Genomic DNA, 26,996 nt, shown 5'->3' with positions numbered 1-26,996 from the left:
GGCATGTGCCTGGACTGGGAATCAAACCATGACCTCCTGGTTCATAGGTTGATGCTTAAGCATTGAGCCACGCCGGCTGGGCTCACTGGGTATTTATCCTCTAGAAATGGAAGGGAGAGTCAAAGGAGGTCACAGGGACACATAGACACTGTCCCTGGCCTTAATGTTCTGAAGTAGTGGTGAGAAGAAAGACATGCATGTATAATAAAGCCAAATAATGCAAGGCACAAAAATCTGCCAGTATTTGGGGATAATGTTTTTAACTTTCAGATTTATAAGGACCAGATGGCCTTTATACTAAGATTGTCTCTGAGTACAGTATAGACCAGCCGTGGGCAAACTATGGCCCGCGGGCCGGATCCGGCCCGTTGGAAATGAATAAAACTAAAAAAAAAAAAAGACCGTACCCTTTTATGTAATGATGTTTACTTTGAATTTATATTAGTTCACACAAACACTCCATCCATGCTTTTGTTCCGGCCCTCCGGTCCAGTTTAAGAACCCATTGTGGCCCTCGAGTCAAAAAGTTTGCCCACCCCTGGTATAGACCCACACGTTCAAGACAAGTAGCTTTATGACCCCTCTAGTGACTTTATGAATGACACCTGCAGACATAGGGATTCATATCCAGCACTGACGAATGAATGAACAAAGTCAATGCGTGTATCAGCAGAATTCAGAGTCTTGTTGGCAGAGCACTCAGCAGGCACAGGGTGGATGGCTGGGTGCAGTGCTGACTCTTTTTTCTCTCTCCTGCATCCTCAAGAGACTTTCTGAGACAGCCTGACAGCCTCTTTCCTTCCTCCCTCCATTCTAGGCGCCATTCAGGAAGGCAGGAAAGACAAGTAAGTGTCCCTAGCATTCATTCACCCAAGCAATGCCTGCTTTAAAGGGAAAGCTAGGTCCGCCATAACACAAGGACACAATGCCCAAAGCTCCGGGTCAGGCGAATGGATATACATGCACTGCCCTCGTGCATGCAGTGGGACGAAAACCCCTGCTAATGTCTCAGTAACGCCAACTCCCCCAGAAACAAGACACAATGGGTCCTTATATAAGACATGGGCTCCCAGAGATGAGTTGAGAGCACAATGGTTGATGTATATTTCCTTAAACGTTTGTAATGAACAAAACAATTTTGGAACAAATAAGGTCCCCTATCTAGTTACCATGATTCACATACTGGGAGAAGATTTGGAAGACTAAGGATGCATGAGATAACTTGCAAATGTTTTGGAAAACATATGCCTGAGAATGTATGCCAGATATTTTACAAAGTATTAGCTAAGTCAGCAAATGCACATGGCTGTGAAACATAGCCCTTGGTGGGAAAGAGAAGGAAACTTAAAAAAAGAAAACTATTCCTTAAGGATACATACGATTCAGTTTTAAAATACAAAAGATACATGGAAATACTTAAGGGCTGATAAACTCAGTCATAATGAACATAATAGGGAGGTCAGAGAGAGAATCGAAGATGATGTATGGCCAAAAATAAATGCTGCCAAATGACCCACTGGCTGGGCAGTGACAGGCAGGCTGAAAATTAGGAAGGTGAGGGAGAAGATGCTACCCCTGGCTTTTATCTGGGAAATAGGAGTGCATTAATATCTGAAAAACTCAAAATATATGCTCTCAGATCTAGTCCTGGAGCTTCTGATTCAAAAGCTCCGAGCGGGGCTCAGGCATCTGTATTTTGGGAAAGCTGCCTAGTAGTCCAAGCCAGCCAGCCAAGGTGGAGAGCCACTGCCCTCAGGGCCTTGGGAGAGTGTGCCTCACACCTAAGCAGGCCCTCACAGAGCAGCTCGCGGGGTCCCCGCACCGCTGTCTCCAGCATTCTGATGTGTATGTGAAACTCTTTTTTTTTTTTTTTTTTTACAGCCCCTTATCTGGTAGAAGATAGGTGGAAATTAATAAAAACTTAAACATGAAGTCCTTAGTCAAAAGGAGCTGGAGCACCAATCTTCAATTGCCAAAAGAATGAAGAGCAGCTGCCCCCTCCCTCCAGCCCTCTGTCACCGTTGGGGCTTACCTGTCCCTCCTCTCGTACGCAAGGTCCCAGTATGAGACGAAGAGTTCACACCCCCAAAGACGGTGAGTCCTTGGCCTCCGGCTGCGTGGAAGTTGTTGTAGTTTGGGATGGAGGTCACGCCGAAGCTGGGGTAGTGCTGAGGAGTGGGGTCTGTGCCATAGCGGTACCCGGAGCTCTGGTTCAGGCTGCCATCCCTCTCCTCTGTCAGTTTTGTTGCTTCTTTATCCTTACATTGCACACAGCCCATTATCTAAGTTCCTGCCAAAAACAGAAAGGAGGCACGTGAACTTGGATGCTCCTTCGTTACCGGTTGCTTGACTATGAAAGAGGCCCTTGGATATCTCAAGCCTGTGAGGGCATGAGACAAAGCAGTGGCTGGGGTTGATGGTTAGAAGCAATCTCAGTGCCCTTAACTTGACAATCACATTTGTTCCCCATATGCTCTGAGCGATGGGATCAACACAGAGTTGATGTTCACCACACAGCAATTTTCCTCAAATGAGGTCTGCACACCTTAAAATTCTGCGATATCACACACTTGCCTGGAAGCAGCCCAATAATACTTATTATTATGCTATTTTTAGTCGTCTCCAAAAGTAACGTATGCTCTAGAAAATGAGTCTACACAGTATTAGAATAAAAAACTCCATCATGGCAAAGGACATTTAAAGAAGAGGATAGAGCCCTGGCCAGTGTGGCTCAATTGGTTGGGCACTGTCCCATGCCTGGAAAGGTGGTGGGACAGGGCACATGCCCAGGTTGGGGGTTCGGTCCCCAGTCAGGGTGCATATGGGAGGTGGCCAAAAGATGTTTCTCTCTCACATCATGTTTTTTTTTTCTCTCCCTTTCCTTTCTCTCATAAATAAATAAATAAATAAAAACATATTCTAAAAGAGGGTAGAGGTGTGTTGGAAAAGCCCGAATACAGACCCTTAATGCCTCACTGTACTTCTTCACTCAGGGTACCCACTGTTCCGGACTCATTTGGTAAAATTTAAGCAATATGATAATGATAAGTATGAAAATGAAGCAATAGTTGCTGGATAAAAAGCTAAATTGGCAGAAACTAAGAGGTTGAATTGTATCAGGAACAAAACTAAAAGCTGCAACTTAGCACCTTATATTTCCATTAGCTTTTGGCATCTTTCAAAAACATTTAAAAAGCCATTCCCATGTTCTAGGGGTAGTGGTGGATTAAAAACTCGAGTCTTTGCCACCCCACCCTCCTCCAAACCTACTTCTCCTGAGCTCCTAATCTCAGTAAATGGCACCAGCAACGACCCAGTTGCTCGTCAGAATCCTGAGAAGCGTCCTTATTTGCTTTTTCTTGTTTACTTTTCCCTCTTCCTGTCTCACACTCTACTATCCAAACATTCTGAGCTTCTCATGTCCTCAAAGGTTCCATTTTTTCTGCTCTCCTTTAGGCCTTGGAACATGGCCTCGAATGCCCTTTCCCTCTCCTCTTTGATAGGCAACAGATCCTTCAAGGCCCAGTTAAGACACTGCTTCCTCTGCAAAGCCTTCTCTGATTCTCCCCCTCCTGGGCTGGGGTGGTGCCTTCTTAAAGCGTTCCCCTGGCATCTTGATTTGCCTCATATTGGCACCTGTTGTGCCATATTAAAATGTGGCCTGTTCACTTATTTCACTGCCTGATCAATTGTGAGTTCCAGGAAAGCAGGGCTCTGCCCATTTTCGTCATAGCTATATTGCCAGTGCCTGGCACATAGTAGGCGATCAGTGAAGAGCAATTCAACGAGTGAAGATTCTCTAGCCCACTGTGTTTCTCTTTCACCCTTTCTTTCTCTCTGCATCAAGACCAATTGTTCTTCCAGTGACTTTTGTCAGAAGTTTGCCCTGCATTTTTTACTCCACTGGTGTGTGTGAGAAGTGAAGATGATTCAGAAATACAAGGCAAGTTGATTAAATGACCCCACGATGGACTCAAATACCCTGTCAGGTTGACAGTGGGGAGGTAGAACGTGCAATGGATGATGCCCCTGGCAAAACTCTGAAAAGTGGCCCATTTGGGACCAAAGAACCAAATAAAAAACACATGACATCATGCATAATTACATATATTCACTGGGGAGGGCACAGCTGGTACAGGATGGGAATGGGCTTGGTGCGGTGACGGAGAATGAAAAAGCTAGCTTTCCCACAGTATCTTGCAAACCAAAGTGGAGAGTGCCACGTCAGACATGGGCTCTCGGGGGCACTGTTCTGTGCGCTGCTTTTCTGCTGGATGGGGTCATGGAAGCAATCTCAGATTGTTCTAAAGTCCTCTCGCATTACATGTTTCAATAAATACTTATTGAATTGAATGTCGGTTCCTGAGAATGGAAATATTTGGAAATGAGCCGCCTACTACTTGAGCTGAGATCACCAAATCTGGAACACATTTACTTGTAAATCATTTGAGATTAACTTAGAGTATACTGTGTCCAACATGCTCTCTAACTTACGGTAAATGAATATGATTTCAACAAGTTTCCAAAAGGAAATGCAAAATATCTCCAAGGCATGATTTACTGAAGAAATTTCATCATTTGTTGTTGGTGTTGCTTCATAAGACTGAAAATGTCTTGCTCACTTTAGATTAACTCTTTCATGGTAGAAAATTACTCCAAGCTTCTACAAAGGACAGACAGAAGACACTTCTTGTCCCGGTGTTTTTTGTCGATTTCACTGATGTACTGTACCTCGAGGATGTGAGACCTGAATCACAGAATAACATCCATTTCACCAGTGGTTCTCAGCCAGGACTGATTGAGGGACATATTCTTTCTCTCTGCATCAAGTCCAAATGCCTGGAGGCATTTTTGGTTGTCACATCTCGGGAATAAGAGGTACTACTGGCACCTAGTGGGAAGAGGCAAGGATGCTGCTAAACATCCCACAATGAACAGAATAGCTTCCAACAACAAAGGATTACCTAGCTCTAAATGTTAGTGTGTTAAGGCTGAGAAATCCTGATTTATGGAGGGGAAAGGTTTATATCTTTGAAACGGTATAACAGCTGTTTCCCTTACAGGTATATGGTTAGCATGTGATCTAGAATGCCTTTCTTAGGAAAATAGGCTTGCTAGGTAAAAGAAGGCAATTAAAAAAATTGACATGAAATGCTCTGATTTTTCTCTAGAAGCTTGTCTCTGTGATAGAGAAAATAATTTAAAATTGCCCTGGCCAGTATGGCTCAATTGGTTGGCGTGTCATCCTATACAGCAAAAGATTGCAGGTTTGATCCCTGGTCAGGGTCCATGCAGGAGACAACCAATTGATGTTTCTCTTTACATAGATGTTTCTTTCTCTCTCTCTCACTCCCTTCCTCTCTCTAAAATAAATAAAAACATATCCTTGGGTGAGGATTAAAAAAAATCAATGAGAACTCTCACAACCTACTCTTCCAACTCTAACAAAACAGAACAAACCCTATTTTCAGGACCTTGCTGAAAATATGAAAATAGGACCCTATATCTAACCAAACTAAGAAAAAATGTCTTTCAAAATCTACTAAAATAAATGAGTAACAGCTTACATATAATTCTATAAAAGAGTGGAAGGAAATAAATAGTGAGGTCCTTAAAGACAGGGATTATTATTATTTTTGTTTCATTATTATATCCCTAGTGTCCAAGACAGTGCCTGGCATGCTGCAGGAGCTCAATAAATATTTGTTAAATGTTTAAACAAAAAAAAACCCCAAAAAACAAACACACAAAACTCAAATCATCTTGGAGAAAACAATTCTCTTTTATAGAAGGGACAGCTCCGTTACCACTTCATGCATTTGGAATTTTGAATAAGGAATGTTTCTGCACAGATCTTGCTTATTCTTTTCCTTTCATTGACAAACATGAAGACTCTGAAATAAATCAGTAAACGCAGGCTCAGGCCATTAAAAGCTAATCACAATGAAAATATTTGTATAAGAGCTTGTGGTCTTCTTCCTCCCCCTTGGGGTGGCCTGACTAACCATTCCCTGATGGAAGAGCAAAAGATGCTATATGAGTTGTCTCAATGTGACTTCAGGCTCCTTGCCACGAGGCAAACTTCTCAGCATCTGAGTTAAAACAAAAACATTCTTCATTACGCACAGTTTTGTGGTGGGGCTTTTATGGCCAACGCTGTAGGTCCACGATGAACTAATGCACTACTATACTTGCTCAAGATCTGTGGGGCATTGGGAAACTCTGAGTAATGCCATTCTGGAAGAGCTAGGGCCCTGGAGGTACTCTGATCAGTAAATCACACACCATGAACTCATGACCATCTTTCTCTGCATGTTGCTGTGCCTAGAAAAACCGATGGGCAAGCACTCTGACAAACAGGATCCTGGGCCTGAGGTCAAGGTGTCTAGATGATAGCCACGGATCTCCCTATCTGCCAATCCTGCAAACTGAGGTGCTGTGTTTCTGTAATGCATGTAGAATCTAACTTGTTTACAATTTCTTTAGTTTGGTGGATCTTCTCATATGTGCCAACAGCATTAAGTAAATCCAGGAAGAGTTGCTAAAGGGAGATTGCAAGGATGGCCACACCTTGCTCCCGTGAACATGGTAGGCGCCATCAATTGACCTTAGCACTTTCTGTGCTATGCCATGTGCAGCCCCAGAATCCGTCTTCACATAGCCCTTGGGTGATTGACTAAAACTGACATAAAGGATGGGATCTCTCTGCTCCTCTGGGCATAGGCTGCTGGTCCACAGTGAGTCTGGTTGAACTACATTCTCTCCACTGAGGCCAGAGACCACGGTCTGTTCTGTAATGGCCATTAAACACAGATGTGCTCATGTTTTCTCACATGCCAGTCAATAAAGCACCACCTGTATGCTCAGGGTATAATGTTGCAGGGTTTCTGAGAAGATTTCACAGGTGTGCGTGAGAGCTACATACCAAAAATGGGAAAAGGCCACTGGCAGTCTTCTGCAAAAGCAGATTACGTTCTCTTGAGACACATAACCCTGCAGGCAGAGGAGGGGATGGCAGGAGGAGGAAAGGTGAAACTGACAATAACTAACTAATTTCAGCAGCATAAGCACTTTTGTCTCAGAAATCAGCCTAAGTGCCTGTGGAAGAGTGACAGCCCCTAGGCATCAGTCACCATTTCTGCTCCTGACAGCCCAGGCTTTGGAGAGTGACAGGAAAGCCACGTTGGCCGGGACTCTGATGTGGCATGTTTCCTGGGAACCTAGAAACCAAACACAAGTAACTGAGATGGGGAAGGTTGAAAAAGAACTTAAAGCTGAACTGTAGGTCTACTACACAGTTCCACCCACTTCCCTGGGAGAAAAGCAAAAACTGGCAGCTTAACAAGCAAACACTCTTTTCCAGTCAACAGTGACAGCAGGAGGCAAGAGGATAATAACATGTGGCAGAGACACATCGGAAATGATGCCCGGGTAGAAGATTCATGGCAGGAGGCTGTTGATTCTTGCAAAATTGGGAACACCCACAAGAATCAACCTGAGAAATTTTGCTACGTTCTCAATGGAGAGAATGAATCCCTTCAAGCCCAGGGAAGGCTGGCCTTGGTTTCCCCTGTTTAGTGACAGGCGAGTGCCACATTGCTAGCAATGGCAGCTGGGACACAGGACTTGTCACCCAAATTTCCTAACATTTTCAATCCTTTATGATGATTTTCAATCCTCTTTGTTGGAAGGACACTGGATCCTGACACCCGACAAGGGTCTGCAAGCAGGACAGAAGGGTCCGAGATGACTGGGGAGGCTGGAGAAAAGCAGGACCCTGCTGACTCACTACATTTTCAGGACAATACTAAGACGGAGGTATTCTCATTTCCCTCATGTTACAATGGAAGAACAGAGAAGTTGGGGAATTTGCCCACGGCTCAGTCTGGGGTGAAAATGGGATCTGATGCCAGACAGAGTGATACTGTGGTCAGCATGGTATCCTGGAGTTGCCTCCTGCCCCATGGAATCCAGGTCAGTCCACGCAAGCGTGTGGGTGGGAGGGTGAGAGAGACCTGTGGGGAAGGTCCTCTAGTTCTAGGGAACCCAACTTCATGTGTATGACTGATGAAGGCCCTGATTTCGGGTCCTGGGCCTCACTCCCCCACACTCACACCCCGCCCCCTGAGACTGGCTCTGTAGGGGTGCTGGGACCATGCCAGGCGTGGTGAGTCACCAGCTCCCCTGATGTAGTTTGGCATCTTAATGAACGTTTGAGCCAATGACAGTAAAGCAGCCTGAGTTTCCTAAGATTTCCTAGACATGGTGGGGTATTTATATATATCACGAAGGCGGCATCGGTCTCCTTGGTATAAAAGTGAGCCTTCCTACTGCACTTAAAACGTGATCTGTTTACAGGTAAAACTTTCTGCCACATATTTACTGCATAAAACTGAGCTATACACGAAATGCCGCCTCCAAGCACAAAATAACAGATTTCTACTCTCGATGGAGTCCTCTGAGGGCGAGGCCCCCACCCCCACACAAGTGATCAACACTACACCTCTGTGAGGAGAAGACAGATGTAAAAGCAGAAATAAATACGATGCCAGCACGGGCCACATGCAACAATGGGAGAACAGAGCCTATTCGAAAAATCAAATCAAAGCTCTGCTTCAAAAATAAGAGTTGGAGCTGGGCCGTGTGATCATTTATGCACAACTTGCAAAGACCTTCTGGAGGGTGAGGAGGATGGACCTTGGTCTGCGCTGCACAGCAAGGGAACTGAACTAATATGGACCACTTGTACCATGTCACATTACTTTAAGAAAAAGCCACATTCCTGGCACCTAGAATATATGTTTGGCTCCCCCTCTCTGGCTTGCGTCCAACAAATGACCCCCAGGCTGAGAAGCAGCAGCTCCCGCCCCCGTAGCGTGTTCTCCTTTCCCTTCTGTATCATCTTCCATTCCCCAAAGCTCAGAGATTCAAAAGCACTTAATAAAAAGGAAATGGAAGCATTAGATGCCAATGGTGAAATTTAACATTGCAGTCAACGAAATGCTGGAACCATTCCCAAACCCAAATGGCCAAATGAGGGTTTAACACCAAACCATGGAAAGGCTCCAAAAGGAGGGAAGGACGTTTTCTTTTTACATTCACTTTACTTGGAGTGAAATGGTGGTAAAAACAGGGATATGTTTTAACTGTCTGTGTCAAAGGTTCACAAAGATTTAGAGCCCATATCGTAAAGCTTTTCAGGCCTTCCCCCACCCCTTGTGGATCACATCGAAGTTTCCTGTGGTTAGTATTTTACAATTTTATCTTGTTTTCCTTTTATTGAGATATAATTCATACACCATAAGATTTACCTTCATAAAGTGTACAGTTCAGTGGTTTTAAATATATTTACAAAGGAAACCATTACCACTACCTAATTCCAGAACATTTTCATTTCGCCCCAAAGAAACATGCATTCATTAAGCAGTTACTCCCCATTCCCTTCTCACTCCAGCCCCTGGCAACCGCTAATCTACCTTCTGTCTCTAGGGATTTGCCTATTCTAGACGTTTCATATAAATGGGATCATACAATATGTGGCTTCTGGTGACTGGCTGCTTTTACTTGGCATAATGTTTTCAAGGCTCATTCATTTTGTAGTACAAATTAGCACTTCATTCCTTTTTATGGTTGAAAGTATTCCACTGTATGGATATACCACTTGTTATCCATTCATCCGTTGATAGACATTGGGGTTGTTTCCACTTTTTGGCTATTGTGAATAGTGCTGCTATGACCATCCATGTATAAGCTTTTGTATGGACATATGCTTTCAGTTCTCTTGGGTTAATATTTTAATATATAAGGAATTTATACAGATACGAAAAAGTCTAAGATTATGTAAATGGAATATGGCAATTCAAAGAAAGGAAAAACAACTTGTGAAACATATCAGAAAATGTTACCTTCAGTAGTAATCAAAGACACACAATTCAGAATAGTGAGATACTTTCACCTCTAAATTAATAAAATTTAAAAAAGAAGTCTGCTCAATAGTAATGAAGGTTCCTTTAAATGCATATTCTCATACACTGATGATAGAAAACTAGAAGTAAGTGGATAACCTTTTCGTAAACCAACTTGACAATATTATAAAAAACAACAACAACCTTGCCCTGGCTGGGTGGCTCAGTTGGTTGGAGTGTCGTCCCCTACAATAAAGGTTGTGGGCTTGATCCCCAGTAGGGGCACCTGTGGGAGGCAACCGATTGATATTTCTCTCTCACATCGATGCTTCTTTCTCTCTCTAAAAATCAATAAAAACATATCCTTGGGTGAGGGTCCAAACAAACAAAAACCAAAACCTTAAAAATGGGTCTGCTCTTTGTCTGAATCTGTGCTAAAGAGATACTTAAAAAAAAAGACATATAAAGAGGTTCTATGAAGTGTTATTTACAATTTGAACTGTAATGATAAAACTTGCTAATTGCTTAATAAAAAGGTAATGGCTAAGTAAATTAAATGTAAGGCATGCCTGTAATATAAAATTAAACAGAAACTAAAACCTATGTTTACAGAATATTGTTAGTAATATGAAAAAATGCTCATGTTACAGTAGGAAGGATTACATGATTGAGACTCTATGACTAGAAATTGTTTGGAAAGAAAAGACACTGAGATGCTTGCTGGTAGTATGCAGGCGATAAGACTATGGGTGACTGATCTTCCTTCTTTCTGTTTCTTTATTTCTCAGATTTTCTATACTGAGAACATACCATTAAAAAAAATCCTTCCCCGAGGATATTTTTCCATTGATTTTTAGAGAGAATGGAAGGGAGAGGGGAAGAAGGGAGGGAGGGAGGGAGCGGGTGAGGGGGAGAGAGAGAGAGAGAGAGAGAGAGAGAGAGAGAGAGAGAGAGAAAGGGAGAGAGATATGGATGTGAGAGAGACACATCCATTGGTTGCCTTCTGCACACACATGACCTGGGCCGGGGATTGAGCCGGCACTAAAGTACATGCCCTTGACCAGGAATCCAACCCATGACCTTTCCATCCAATGCTCTAACCACTGAACAACCAGCTAACTCAAGAACGTACCATTTTAATAAGAAGAATAAATCATAATTTTAAAAAGAAAGGTCCCTTTAGTCTTATCAGTTACTGACTTAATCTATACATATAAAATCCCAAGAGACTGGTTGACGGTTCAACCATTCGCTATGATATGCACTGACCACCAGGGGGCAAATGCTCAACACAGGAGCTGCTCCCTGGTGGTCAGTGTGTTCTCACAGCAGGAGCGCCGCAGACACCAGATGCAGGGGTCACTGCTGGCAAGCGCAGCTGCAGCTGCAGCAACCAGCGCTACTGAGCAGTGGCGGCAGGCGCAGCGGAGAGCCTGGGATGAGCAGGAGCGGTGCAGCGCCTGGCCAGGCTTGGGCTCCTCCTCGGCCGCCTGCCACTTCGTGCACTACTAATCCCTCGGGGTCCTGGATTACAAGAGGACGCAGGCCAGGCTGCGGAACCCCATTGGTGTATTAATCTGTGCACCAGGCCTCTATTTTGTATATAAATTGACAGCAACCATATATGGATGAAGTATGCTTCATGAACTTAAATATTAAGAGAGGCAGAATGATGAATTCTAAAGCCTGTTAGGAGGTAATCTCTCCTTTGAAGGTGTGAATGGTGACAGTACCAAAGGACAGAGAGACTTCTGAGTGTGTTTCTATAACATCTGTGCTGGGTAGTGGGCAGTGAGGGAGCAGTGCTGGGGGTCGGGGTTTGACACACACAAATGAACAGCCATAGGAATCTAATTAAGTTCACAGATTAAGCAAAGCCAGAATATACAATCAGCTCACAAAATCATGTTGATGGCAAATGTCAGAATCTGAGATTACAGAACCAGGAGTGGGGTGGTTGGGTTAGTGGGCTTTTGAGAACATTCGGGTCCCAAACTCCTAGGTACCTGGGGAAAGCCAGTAAACTCAGAATGACAGTAGCACTCATTCAAGTCGCCCATGGACCCCAGTCAAGGAGCCCCGGCTTCTTGAGGCATTTGCAGGACCTCTCGGTGAGTGAGTGCCTAATGACCACACATTGCACGGCTCTGAGAAGGTGGGGAGGATGAAGCAAAGCACTGTTCTCCTTTGGGTGCCTGTTGGTGGTGAAAACAAGGAGACTTGCTTAGGGCACAAGGCAGAAAAATTCTGTATTTCCCCTCATCTTTCCTCTTGTTGCCTTCACTCTTGCTTGTTGGTATGACAGTCAGCCTAGCATTTTGATGTTTTGACTTTTTCCCCAGTCCCTAGATTTTGGGGCAATCTAGGGCATAGAATAATACCAACACTGGTTTATGCAACTTGACATTTTTCAGAAACAAAAGATCCAACAAAGATGTTTCTTTCTAATGTTGGTATTCAGTCAAGCATCTTTCCTTGGCCCTGATCTATAAAAACAACCAGAGGAAAACAAAAATAAAAACAAAAAATGTGGGCTTTATTCATGAAGTAGCAAAGAGAAATAGGAAAGTCAGTGTCACATCTGGGCCACAGTGACTTTCTGGGCTGGACTGGCTGAGGGCCCAAGGGTCAGGGTGTCAGCAACAAGAAAACACATTAGCACAAAGCAGCTGTTTGAATAGGCGTCAACGCCCCCTCCCCGCCAATGCTGAGAATGAAAGCCAACGAGGTTCACTCTCCAATGCTGAACAAAACCCTCTCTGCCAATCTTTCCAGTCTCTATAGACGTTCCTCGCCAGATGATTCTGTAAATGTGGCCTCATCCTTTCAAAAAACAGTGAATTCTTTTTATCCTTAATTCACTAGTTCCAGTCAAGAAGATCCATTCCTTTAAAGAAACAGAATGGACTTTGAATAAGGAAATGTTATTTTTCTTCTTTTTGTCCTTGAGCTCATGTGTGTGTTGTGACCCCCACGTCTCCCGTTTTCACTGATCAGTTATCTGGCTATGCAGTCACAGCCCATCAAAATCTACTCCCCTGAGAATTTGGTTGTGTGGCCATTTGTACTGTGTTTTAGGAACGGAGGCTGGCGTCCTTTCTTTGAAGAATGACATGAAGCCAGGTCCCTGCTCTTCTGGATCTTTATGTTGGCACTTTCTCAAGTTGCAAGGAATCCAGCAACACCAGAAGCCATAATTTTTGTATCCCTGGCAGTGGTTTAGAATTTCAAAGCATCTCGGCAGCTGTTTAGGTGTGAATGCCGATGAAGTAGACTGTGGGAAAACACACCCCTCTCTAATTCCATGGCCTCTACTGGGACAAGGGATGGTGACGGTGGGAATAGGGGAGCAGAGAGAAGGACTGACTCTAGCCACACGCTTCCTACCACTTCCTCGCCTAAAGGAAATGAGGGCTGTCTCTGCTTGAGTTTACTTTTCCTTACCCCCGCTGAGGCCAGGTTGGTTGACTGGGTATAAAATTTACGGTAAAGCAATTCAATACTGACTTTCCCCTTGGAATATCAATGAGACAGAGCATGATTTCTTTTTAGAGTGTTGTATTGCAGAGTAACTTGAGGTTATCTCCTTAAAGATGACAGCACAGAAGTTTATCTTCCCCTTTGCCGAGGGTTTGCAGGATTCTGAACCTGGGCATACAGCCTTGCAAACTTGAGTCCCAAATCTACATCATTGAAAAGAAGTGAGTACTGGGAGGATGAAGGCAGTTGAAGGGTATGGCAGACTGCGCACTGCCTCATCAAATCCACCAGCTTTTGTACAGTAACAGTTTTAACAAGGCCTGTCTATGGGCCTTGAAGACTCCATTTTTCAGACTCCCTCGTAGCTAGGTGTGGCCATGCCACTTAATTCCGGCTAACTGGTAGTAAACAGGCGTGATATATTCATCTGCTGCATCCTTCCAAAGGAGTGGGTTACACTCCATTCTCCTTCCCCCTCCTTGTAGACAAAAGTAGATGTGGTGCTGGTGAACTGGATTCAACCAGACAGAGGATGGCAACCTAACAGGGAATGGCAGAGCTGCAGGACAGAAGGAACCTGGGCCCTGGATGGCCTCACGAAGCTGCTCGTTCACCCTAAAGCTTTGATCTCAGACCCTAACATCTATTTTTTGGGGGGAGTGAGGTGGGGCCTTTTGATTATAATAGGTAGCCTGTACCCCAACACAAGAAGGAAGTAAAATAATTAAACTTAACACAGAGGTCAAAGAGTAGCTGAGTTTGTCACTTATTTCTCTCCCCCCATCCCTCCGCCTCTAGACCTAATAAGATTGTCTGACTTCCTTTGATACTGAGAGCCAACCTTGCTACCATTTATTGAGAACATATTTTCTGCTTGGCACTTCACATATGGTATTTCATTTAATCCTCAGAGCATCCTTAAAAGTGTATTTCACAGTTAAGAGACCTTGGACTCACAGAATTTAAGTGACTTGCCCAGGGCTACCCAGTCACTGGGACCTGGATCCAAGTCCATGTCTAACACAATCACATCTTCTTCCGACTACTGCGTGATCCCTTCTGAGAAGCATGCTCTGTCCCAGCCATCACCTTTGCTCCTTTTGCAAAAGCCTCATCATAGCGAGGCTCCCGTTCTCTCCGGCTCTTCCCTAGGCTTGCTAAGTACAGCTGTTCCCCTCCTGAACTGCTGGAAATGAGGAAGTTAAAAAGAAAACAATAAGAACAAAGATCCCCCCCAAAAGTTACTCAAAAATCACCATAGTAACAAATCACCAGTTTTCAACTGTGATTTCCCCTGCATTTTTGTTTCTCTGCACATATCCTTTTATTTACATTCAGCAAACATATTTTGATCCGCTCTATGTGACAGGCACTGTGCAAAGGGCTGTGGATATAAAGTCAAGTAAATAAGGCCCCTGTCCTTGAGCTTATGTGTACTTAGGAGGGAGACAGACAAGTCAATCAGTGGACTTGGGGTGGGAAGAGAGCACAGAGGAAGCCCAAATTCATCCAAGTCTGCAACTGTGAAGGTGACTGGACATTGGCCCAGGCAAGGAGGGGGTGAAACAGCACATCTGAGCGCACAGAGGTGTGGCATGGCGGTCCCAGGTGGCTCATTTGATTGGTTCCCATATTTACGGAGCACTGAAACATGTGCCAGGCATACTGCGAAGCTTTGGGCTTGCAGAGCGAAGGAGACAGGCTCCTGCTTAAAAGGAGCTTACAGCTTAATGGAATGGATACGTACAGCTGGGAAGGTGGTTGGAAATAAAGCCAGATCATGAACAACTACGCGCACGTTCTAGTGAGCACTCACTATGGTGCCTGACGCTTTGCTATGTGCAATCAGCAAAATATCTCTTTCAACCCATCAGCAGCCTTGTGAACTAGGTATTACTATCATCAGCAGTATTTTACAGGTGGGGAAGTAAGCATAGGGAGGTCAAGTTACTTGCCTCAGGCTCACAGCTAGGCTGGCTGGATTTTAACACAGACCTGGCTGAATCGAAGACATATACTCTTAATCATGTGCTCATAGGCTAACGCATTTGTACATTAGCCAGCTGACACTTACTCAGTATTATGTGGGAGTGAAACTGAGTCCTCACAGGCACATACTGAAACCAGGAAGAGAAAAGGGAAGCATGGGGGAGCCAGACAGGGAGGCAGAGAATGGGGAGTGACTGCATGCAAGTGGACAGAGAGGCATCTGAGGAAGATGTGATTTACTCAGCTGGACAAACAACTCTATCCATTCTAGCTACATGTTTATGCATAATTCATACCTCATAAATCATCCCCAGCCGAAGCAAAGCTGTAGCTTTTGTTGCCCATGAGCATAAAGATCTGAAACCATATTGCTGCAGAGGCGGCTTACTATGGGACTATGTAAATTGCATTTTCCGAGAGCCCTGTCGCAAAAAGAAGCCTAAGATCTTTTGGGGCTGGTAGGAGGGACAAATAAAGGCTTGTGTGCAGCTGTGTAGCTAGCTGCCGAAGCATGACAAGGAGAGACAACAACAGAGAGAGATACTGCAATGCAGGACATTTGGGAAAAGACAACTGCCCACTAAAAATGGTATGTAACAACTGAGATCCAGTGACGGACTGATGTCCTCTGATGTCCACAGAGCAGCCTGAAGGGGCTCGAATTAGAGGTGCAGGTAAGTGTAAGGTAAACAGGGGCCCAACACCCTCCAATTGTGGGGCGTTTACTCCATCAGGTCGAACAGGAATGTCATTTTCACGATGAGAAGTGGCAGTTACCCCTGTTTTGCATAAAGAATGTAATATTAACAAATTCTTTGTGCTAATGTCAGAATGTGGCTTATGTTTTACCCGCAACAGCTCTGTTCACATTTACAGGCTCCCCACAGTGAGAGGATGGAAACTTCTGCTCATCCACAGCACCAGTCATCAACCAGCAGCCCTGCGTCCCAGCACTGAGCAGAACCGGCCTGGCCCCAGCATTTATGCTGAGCTCCAGGTAACAATGACCCAAATGCGGCTTCACACTCTGCCCCAGTTCTGGTTGAATACAGCCCAAGCTGACTCAGGGAGTAACAATGGTACACACTGGAATGAGCCCAGGCAACAGCTCGCCATAATTCTTCTTGACAAAGGCTGACCCGACATGCTGATTATCAGCCAAGTGAAAAAAAAAATGGCCCTTTGTATAAGCAGCCGACACAGCCTTGGATTCTACCAGGTTTCATTTTAAATCTGGATACATTTTCCCTGAATGCAGTCTTCTTTACACCCCCCGCCCCCTTCATTCCTAGCCATCTTGCTTCCCTTTTAAGATTTACATTTTCTATATACATTCCACTGCTAAAATTAAACTGTTGCTAAAAAGTAGTGAATCTATTGATCTCTTATAGAACAAACTGGTTATTTATACCAATCCTTGCCTTTCCAAACCCACGAAGCTGTTTACGAACTTTGTTTTTATTAACCATTCCTCCACTGACTGTTTTAAATCTGTTTCTGCTTTAACACGCTTGCTGGTTAATCTTCCATTCTTCTCATTATTTCTTTTGTGTCTCATACATTTGACTCTTCTTCAGCTTAAAAAATGGCTTAAATACACTTCTCCTTTTTACTTTTGGCCCAGTTGCCCCATTGCAAAACAGATAAAATTTTATCACTTTTTTTTTCGTACCATAGCATTTTGCTTCCCCATTTAGTCCAGGTGACAAAATTGTCAAACATTTTCAAACAAGACAAGACAAAACAAAACAAAACCTACTCCAAACCCAACCCTTGTTTCTATGTTGTGATTCCAACAAAGACAGGTGATGCTATTGGCAGAATTTTCAATCTGCCAATACCAAGTACAATAAGTCCTAACTTAACATCGTCGATAGGTTCTTGGAACTGTGGTGGAACTATAACGAAACTAATTTACCACAGGCTAATTGACATAAGCAAGAATTAAGTTCCTACAGCATCTCATCAATGTTATAACGAAAGGATGTTATTCAAGGACTTGCTGTAATGGAGAGAATGTGGAACAAAATTCACAGGTACTGCTTGCTGGTGGATGTACATTCGTGCAACTAATTTGGAAAACCAATTTAAATTATTTAATAAAGATGAAGATGCATCTCTCCTACGAGTACTAACTCTACTCCTAGGCACACACCCTAAAGGAACATGCCTACATGAATCCGGGGATATGTGCACCCTGAGGATTGGGGAGGTCCAGGAATCTGCGTTGTAATCGCTCCATCGACAATGTGGGGGGCTCACTCTACTGCAAGGGTCTGGGATTGCAGGCTCACAATAACAACTCAAATCTGTCTGTGGTTGCGGCCAGAGGAAAGCTCCCTGAGGAGGAGTGCTGGGGAAAGGCATGTGGTCGTGTGACTATCCTCGGAGCCCTGATCCCTGGACAAAGACAGCTGGTTTGAGAATCTGAGAGAACTCACTGTTGTTTTCTCCTTTCCCTTCTGTCACCCTTGGCATCCCAGGCGAGGTTTGGCTTGTGTGTTCCTCACTCAAACCCTGCCCCCCTTCATCTTAGGGTCACAACATCATCTTCATCCTTATCTTCAACACAAATCCCAGCCCAACAGCGCTGCTCTGAGTGTGGTACTCCCTGCCAGAAACAGGAAACATCTAGGCGAGGCTTCAGGGATGAGGCTGGGAGGCGAGCCCTGGTGGAGCCGCCGTCTTTAGCGCACAGGCAGCGTGCCTTCTCTGTGCAGGCCTTTACATGGTATCTCTGTGTGATTCTGGTTGGGCCCAACGCAAGCACAGTGCCAGTGCAACCTGACCTTTAATCAATACTTTCAAAAGGCAGTGAACAGGAAGTGAGAAAGTGAGCCGACCTCCTTTTAAGAAGTGAAGGGATGGAGTGCTCTGTCTGCTCTCATTCAGGGAGGTTGTGTAAGGATGACTCTGTCACCCTCACTTCCATTCATTTCTCCTCTTGACATCAAGAATGACTTCCGCTGTCCCCCTTCTCCCCCTCATCTCTAAGTGAACAAATGGGGAAATGGCACAGATTGGCTAGAAGGCCTCCCTCTGCTTGTCCATTCTAATAATCTTCTTATTTTGAAACTAAAATACCCCCAGGGCAAAGTACAGATTATCACGTAGCTATTGTTTTTTTTTAGGTTTAAAAATATCTTCACGGTGTCAAAAGCTCTACTGATTCCACTGGGCACCTGAAATCTGCTCTATTATTTAGCACCGGTAATGTACTGAGGGTGGAGGCAATTTGTTTACTGTAAATTATTAACTCATAATAATGTGGGGTTCTGGCACGGTGCATATGTGTGGGAGACGATGCTATGTTGGGAGGAAATCAAGATGATGGTATGAAGCGAATACATATGGTGTTCATGGAGGCCACAGAGCCATCTCCACATCCCAGGGCCCTGCCGGGTTCTCTCTCTCACGTGGGGCTGCTGTGGTCCCCACTGGGGCTGCCTGCCTCCTGCCCAGCCAACTGTCTCCAGAGGCCTCAGCCAGGCCGTTCATTATTTGGGCATGTGGGCAGAACAGGAGTGATTTTCCTTTAATGGTTTCAATTTCACTCGTTCAGTTCTGAGATGGGTTTCCTTTCATTTCTCTCCTCTTCCCGTCCTCTCTCATGGCCTCAGGGTGTCAGAAAGGCAGAAAGCCATGATCCAGGGGAAGGGTTTACATTGTGTGTAAGTGACTAAACTTATTCTGGTTTCTTTCCTGTAAAATGTGCACTTTGCCAATTTTTATAAGAACAGCCATATTCTAATATTAATTACTAATAGGAAGTTACTGATACTCAACCATCTTTGACTATCCCTAAAAAAGGGGTCACCCATTTCACATGGTTCAAATTAGTAGACAGCATCTAGACCATTATGTGGTCATATAATAGATGCTCAATAAACCATAGGTTTAACAGGCATGGGTGTGTGAGGACAGGAGGCATGCTGGAGCCTGGGGGTTCTCCTGAGGTCATGACTGGCCTTTCTATCCCAGGCACAGATGACATCCACTGACTTCCTGGCTGCCCAGGAGACAGCCAGTCTGCCATCACGGGCGCCTGGCCGCACCACCACACTTATCACCTTGGATTAAGGATAACACTTAACAAGTCTAACTGAGAAGACAGTGAAATAAATTATTCTGATAAAGAGAAAATAAAAAAGGAAATGAGGAGGTGAGATAGCTGAATTCCTGCCTAACCTTTATTTGGTTTTAACCCCAGAAAGAATCCACTGCCTATAATTTTCAAAAGGAACCACAATTGTCATACCATATGCATGTTTTGAAATGTATCAGTTGGAAGGTGGGGGTAGAGGGTTGTTTATCTTTTAGAGAGAAACGGAGGTTTTAGTATAACTCTTGGGTTAAAAAACTGAGTTTGAATCATACCACCAAAGGGTCAATTTCAGAGGTCACTAAAATGAGGCACTCCAATCAGGCGGCATCTTTGCAAGTAATATGTCTGTTACACGTAAACAGTAATGTTCAAGTGCAGACTTTTCAGAAGCCCTACTCTGACAACTGAGAACACAGAGAACAGTGCCTGGATCTCAGAACAGAAGGGGTTATATTTAGCTCCACTACTTCCTCAAATGCATGAAGAGAGGGCTCTGAAAGCCTGGCATTTTCAGCAGAGTCCTCGTGGCCTGGTATGATGCGAGATTAGAAATCTCAAAGGAAATAGGAACAGCCACATTCTGGTTCCATGGATCACTTCTGTGGCTCCATGAAGCATTGTCAGTCTCTCCCATGACACTGCTCCCAGAGGGCTGAAGTCTCCTGACTGCAGGGCCTCTCCCAGACACACTGAGACCTTCACAGACCAGAGGGGCTGCTGACCACATAGTAGGTGCTATGATACCTTCTCAAAGTCACCTGAGCGAGGTCACCTGGGCCTTCTCCTCTTCCTGTGTCAAGGTAAGAGCAGAGTCCTCTGCCACACAGACTCACTCATCCTCTGACCAGAACGGAATGATCTGGAAGGATGTGGCTTTGAAAATTTGGGTTAACAGTTTTTGGACTTACGGCTTTTTCTGATGGTAATTGTTCCTGCTAACCAACTACCTACTGACCTATATACCCAACACTCATTTTGCTTGCTGCAAATAGGCCCACTGGATTCAATAATAAAAATGAGAAAATGACGGAGGAAAAAGACAGATTGCTTGGTAGTGTCTGGAGAATCTTTGGGGTGTCAATGGAGGCCCTGGTTCTGTGATGTGATGGGCTGCTCAGCCCAGGAATCCTCTGAGGCTGACACCAGCCGTGGGTGGAGGTCTGCGTATCCAAGGTCAACAAGCACCATGAGCACACAGCCTCGTGGCTGAGAGATGGGAGGGTAGTGGCTCCTACAACACACAAAGGTTCCTTCTTTGCCTTCAATTATTGCTGAAAGGAACCTAAAATGCTCCTGACTTCTGGGTGGAGACCAAGTGCTGGGAGTGGTGAGTCAGTGAAGAAACCCAAAATATAGAACTGGAAACTTATTTGGTCACTTGAAGAGTTTTCTCTTTGGATTCTAGCTAATGTCTCTTTTCCGTCAAGCACACAACAAAAGCTCCAACTTTCCTTTTTAGTCCTCCAGTTTTCCTGAGAAGGTAGAAAACATTAAAGAGTCTGAGCAGAATGGAGAAAATAACTGGCCGCTGTTGGGACTGCAAGATTAGGCTATTTGACGCCCAATGGGCTCCTGCGAATCCCACAGAGGAGCCATGAAGACCTACTTATAACCCCAGGTCAACTGAGCAGGACCAGGAAGCACATCAGACATGATGGCAGCCATTCATGAGGTCAGGGAAAAGTATGGTGCTTAAGATAGCTGTGCCCCGCACACCTGTAAGTGATGAGCATGGATCTAAGACCCATTACCTGTGACATACCTGTGTTTTCTAATTACTTGAGAATGAAGATGATAATGGAAACATGCAAATATGTAGCTAACAAATTAATGATATAATCCTGTACATCATTAAGGATAAGTAAAATCCAGACTCAAAACCAGAGACAAATCATTACTTATCTTACGTTTTTCTAAGTAATTGTGCCAGGGCCAGCCCTAGGATGAAATGAGCGAGATACTTGCCCTGGGAGCAAAATATAATGAGATGCCAAAAAGCTCAATAGGATAAAAAAGATAGCATGAAGGTATTATCTTGAGCACTTCACGTTTTTTTGGGTGCCCTTACACTAAGTACATAAGGAGAGTGCCTCAGTTGCCTCCTTCTGGTCCCATGCTGGTAAAAGTCCATCAACTAAAGGTAGTAAATGACTGGAGGATGCCCAGTTATTGAATTGCAGAAGAAATCAACAAGGATACTCAAGAAAGAGTCTTCAAATGCATCCTACTGTTGGCCAAGGATTTCTACTTCTAGGAATTATCCTAAGGAAACAACAAGGATGTGCGCAAATATTTAAAACACTCATTTAAGTGTTATTCGTAATAAAAAATGGGAAATAATCTAGGTATTCACCCACAGGGGATTAACAAAATACAGTATCATACCAGATTCCTATGGAGATTAAAAATGATAATGTGGCAGAATAGTAATAATCCTGCAAGACGTTCATGACAGTCAAGGGAAATACGCAAGTTACAAAGGACTAGCTGGAAATATGACCCAATCTTTCTTGTTTTCATTCCTACCCTTCATACCCAACCCTCACATGACAATCAGAGTGACCTTTTAAAAAAAGTTATTCCTAGTCTTAAAATGCTTTCCGATTGTACTTAGAATAAATGTAAACTATACAGCATCCTTGCTCAGGCCCCTGTCCATCTACCCCTCTGGCCTCATCTTCTACAGCTCCCCCTGCATGCCTCTTCCCCAGCCATAGTGGCCGCAGTTAGGGCCTCTGCACAAGGTTTTCCTTTCGCCTGAAATGCTCTTCCCCAAATTACTCACACAGCTGGCTCCTTCCCAGAATTCAGGCCTCAGCTCAAATGTCACCTTCTCAGAAAGGTTTTTCCTGGCATTGACTCTCAGTTGGCCACTGCCCTGTCACTCTATCATATCATCCTGTTTTATTTCTTTCATAGCACTTAACACTCTCAGAAATGATCTTACTTAATTACTTATTTTCTTGTTTACTGTCTACCTCCTCCCACGAGAACGAAAACTCCACAGAGACAGAGGCTTCCATGATTGTTCACTGTGTACCCACAGTTGTCCCTGGCATAGAGCAGACCCCGGTAGATAGATGCTGAATGATGTTGACTGTAAGGAGATGTGCATGTACATACACACAGATTAATGTACACATGTGTGCATTCATGTAAAAAGAGAAATAAGTGAAATAGCACAGCACAAAGGATTATCTCCGGATATTGAAATTATGAATGGTTCTAAGTTTCTTCATTTTGTTTATTTTCATTTTCTATAATAATGTCATTATTTCATTGAAATAATGAAAACAAAGTTGTTTTCCCTCTATCTACTTTTCAGAGTATGGTCACTAAGGAAATGTTGGCACAGCTTGATTGAGGCCAGAACCATGAGAAGTCAGAATTGGAAAAGATCTTAGAGGGTGTTGGGTTCAATCCCGCCTCTCATTTCAGAGGTGAGGAGGCCCAGGCCCAGCATGGAGAAATGAGTGCTGGTTTATGTAGCCGAACACTTGAAAGCTAGTCCAGTGTTCCTTTCACTACATCAGTGGTTCTCAAACTGCACACATGTGAGAGTCATCCAGAAGGCGTGTGGATACACGGGCTGCTGGGCCTCACATCCAGAACCTCCGAGTCAGCGGGGCTAGGGCCGGGTGTGAGAGCCTGCACCTGACAGGTTCCCAGATGACTCGGATGTTGCTGGTTTGGGGTCACACTTTAAAAACCACGAGGCTATGTCACATTGCCTCTCATGGCTCCCTCAGAGAGGTCTTGTTCTTTTTGCAGGAATGGCAGTAATGAAAACAGTACCTTCAACGGAAGGATTCATTGAAAACCCTACCTTTTAGGCCCCCTCGCAGAGGTTCCTCCCAGAAGGAAAGGGGCACGGGGATAAACGATTTTGAGAGTCTCCTCTACACCAGGCATTGTGCGAGGTGACCTACAGTTTGTTTAACCCGTTTTACTGTATAAAGCCTAAACTCGGAGAAAGGAATTTATCTAAGAGCAAACAGCTAGAAGTGATGGAATCAGATTTCAAATCCATGTCTATTTGACTATAAAGTCCATGCTCATTCTCTAACCTTCAGAACAAAACAAAATCTGGCATTCAGAGTGGCAAACCAACAACTCCAACGTAGAAACAAACACCCCCAAGAAATATTAATATGATGCCATTCCCAAAGGTATCGAAGGTGTATATACCAATATTAACATCCAACCTTTTCTCTGGATCTGAAGCCAGGGTTTACTCATTTACATGATATTCAGCAATTTCCAAACCCAGAACCCCAGGGTATAAAGATGATTTGCGTCAATGCCTGGCTTACCGCAAGCCATCTGTGAAAAAAGTGGAAAAGAGAGAATCTGTCACCCGGCCGGCAAACAACCTATGAACCAGGAGGTCATGGTTCGGGCACATGCCCGGGTTGTGGGCTCGATCCCCAGTGAGGGGTGTGCAGGAAGCAGCTGATCAATGATTCTCTCTCATCACTGTTGTTTCTATCTCCCTCTTCCTTCCTCTCTGAAATCAATAAAAATATTTTTAAAAATAAATAAAAAATGTTTTTTTTAAAAAGAAAGAATTTATCAATCTCAACCTCTGACAAAGGGGAGAATCACACATGCTCTGTGGAGAAAGAACCCAACAGACTTAGTAGGTGAACAGAATGGTCCCACTATTTGAGGAACTAAATTTAAATTCAAAGGCCAAAAGCCAAATGTAAATATGGGAATGTGTCATTTACCACTTTATGTCAAAAATAACCTAGAAACTACGTATTGCTTCTTTTTTATTTAATTGAGGAGGAAATTAACAGGGGACAAGGAAGTCTTGGTGACGAGGTCACCACACCTACAAACATCCACACAATTAATGAGTTACAATTTGTAACTCATGACCACATCATGGTCACATGTGATCCAAGTTTGGTAAAGTTCCATAAATACTGAGATTGAAAAGGGGCTGGATGACATTCTTTAATTGTTTGCGGGTAGTTTTTATCACGCACTAACAGGTGGCGCGGGCCATTTTTGCTAATATTTTGCGCAAATGGCAACGTTCAGTAAAATTACGATAACTTTAGTTTACGTATTTATACGTTACCTGCATTCTACCGCTAGTCTATAAAAAGCGTATTAATAGTGTCCCGAGCTCTACTACACTGGTAGAACGTATAAATACGTTTCCCGCATACAATGTGTTAACATCATAGTTTTTATCAGAATTCCAAATTAAGAACAAGGTTAAAAATTAGTGAGTTATTTCAGGAACAAAAACAAAAAATGTGGTTTTCTTTACCTGTCTCTCTTATTTCTTACTCAATGTCATGATTTCCTCCATGCTTTATTCCAGATCCCTGAAGCAGCTGCATAAGGAGGTTTTACACGAAAATAAAAGGAAATACGTTCTGTGTAATTCTGGCTATAAATCAAGGGTTCAACCAAGATAGCTCACATGATCAGTCTCTTTCCATGTCCTCTCCAAGGGCCCTTTAGTATCTCTTTCAGAAGCTCATGTTCTTACCGTGACCAGTGACAGGTCTACATTTTGGCTAGCCAGTGGAGACTTCCAAAGAAAGATAAACTGTGGAGAGGGAACAGGGCAAACTAGATATAATAAAAAGACACAAGATTCCCAGAGATGGGTACCTGAGAGCAGTTAAAATTTGATATCCAAGGCAACCTTGCTGTAAACACAATTAAGAGCATGTTTAAGGTTGGAAATGACTGTGGCCTTGTTTGTGTAGCACATCAGTACGGTAGACCAAATTCACAGCCTCTCATTTGGTAATGTCTGAGATCTGGCTCTATTACCCCCAATTAAAACGCACACGATTTTATCTGTTATAGGAAAAAGAAGGTCTGAAAGGTCTTGTAGAACGAATCCTGGGTCTCTGCAGTCAGCTTCTGAGTTAGGCATCTAACGCGGGACATGAGATTGGACCTCGCAGTATTAAATGTGAGCAGTTCTTTTTGTTCCCGATGCTCACCCTTTCTGAGGAGTTGGAGAATAGCCATCTTGCCTTCCCCAGAGGAATGATGCAGCAGCAGCTGCAAATGCAGGTTCAGCAGCCGTTATCCTACTGTTACATGTTTGCTTTTAAATATTGCACTGGCCTAGCAGAAATAGATGTCTCCTCTCTCTCTCTCTCTCTCTCTCTCTCTCTCTCTCTCTCACACACACACACACACACACACGCACACACACACACGCACACGGGCGACAAAGCTTTGTTTCCGCATTAGTGCCCACACCTGTGTCCTGGCAAGGATTTAAGAAGAGACATTCTCTAATTCCTGTCTGAGTGGACAGTCACCTATTCCACGGGTTTCTAACATATACTGGCAGTGTGTGGCGCTCTTGATTCTCAGAGTTCACAGTGGCCTTCAGCCTGGGGTAGTTTATGCTGAAGACAAAAGAGTAGCTACTTGGCAGATAATGCTCTTCAGGCCTTAGGGAGGGCACTCAGCTGGAAAGATTTGTTTTCCTTGGAGATCGGAAGTGCTTTTCCAGCAATTATTTGATCTTTCCTGGGAACTCGTACTTTTGAACAATCTCCCAGACTGGCGGGAGCACATGGGTTTCTATTCTGGTCTCGGCATTATCACTAACCAGACGTGTGACTTTGGGCAAATCATCTGGCCTTTATTTCACCTCAGTTTTCTTATTTGCCTGCAGGGACAATTATCCATTCCCTGCTTAATTCACGGGATTCCTGTGAAGGTAAAACAAAGAGGTATATGTGAAGGTATGCAGGAAATGTAAAAAAGCTAACTTATTGGTAGGTGCTATTTGTATTATGTCTTTCACTTTTTTCCTGTCCTGGTGTACATTATCAGTGGTATGTTCTGGGTTTCTTTCTCAGAACTGGGTAGGAATTCTTTCACGCAGAAAAGGAGAGGTAGAGAGTGCAACCCAGGAAGAGAGCATTGTCAGGTTTTGGCTCCCACTTGGACAAAGAAAGTAAAGAGAACAGGACCAGAACACGGCAACATTGTCCCAGAAAGTCTGCGTTTGCTAGGCCCCCAGAACATTCTGGTTCTTATCTGTATCCTTTCAGAGGTCCCACAAAGAAGGCTACTGCAGTGTTGAATGAATGAACAAATGAATGAATCCACCCACCCCACCACCCACCATTTATGGACCAATACTATGTATCCAGCAGTGTGCACAGAACACAAAGATGCAAAATGCCATCCTTGTAGCTGAAGAATGTACAGCCAGCAGGAGAAGGCGGTCATGGGGAGGATTTGTTCTGCTCCATGTGGCTAATGTGCTCTCCTGAATAAATAGACGTGGGCCTCTGAGGAGCTCAGGCACGTGTGGGTCACTCCAACCTAGAGGAAGCTGGGACAGATTCTCAGGATGGGCATCCTAGCTGGGATTGCGGGGAGGGTGCTGAAGGAATGGGGTAGGCCCAGTGCTCCCCACACTGAGGAACAACTCCGTGAGGCACAGATTCAGGAAGGAGCATTCCTGAATCTGTGCCTCAATCTGGGTTGGTGTGACAAATGCCAAAAGTGTGTAGGTG

General features: G+C 44.1%; 1 protein-coding gene across 7 annotated transcripts in view; it reads right to left on the bottom strand.

The window, feature by feature from the left end:
* Window positions 1-26,996, bottom strand: part of FYN (FYN proto-oncogene, Src family tyrosine kinase) — a 176,206-nt gene that overhangs the window by 53,181 nt on the left and 96,029 nt on the right. For 6 of the 7 annotated variants that reach the window (XM_005883734.2, XM_005883739.2, XM_014531344.1 and 3 more), the window contains one exon: window positions 2,033-2,290. In XM_005883734.2, the coding sequence (XP_005883796.1) occupies window positions 2,033-2,279 (247 nt within the window). In that variant the 5' untranslated portion in view covers window positions 2,280-2,290. Of the gene's footprint in view, window positions 1-2,032; window positions 2,291-8,740; window positions 8,743-8,832; window positions 8,845-26,996 lie in introns of those variants that run through there. The other variant, XM_014531345.1, reaches the window with a different exon arrangement.

The sequence above is a fragment of the Myotis brandtii genome, unplaced genomic scaffold (genome assembly GCF_000412655.1).
Source record: "Myotis brandtii unplaced genomic scaffold, ASM41265v1 scaffold8, whole genome shotgun sequence".
NCBI lineage: Eukaryota > Metazoa > Chordata > Mammalia > Chiroptera > Vespertilionidae > Myotis > Myotis brandtii.
This window is presented reverse-complemented; position numbering and strand designations above follow the sequence as displayed.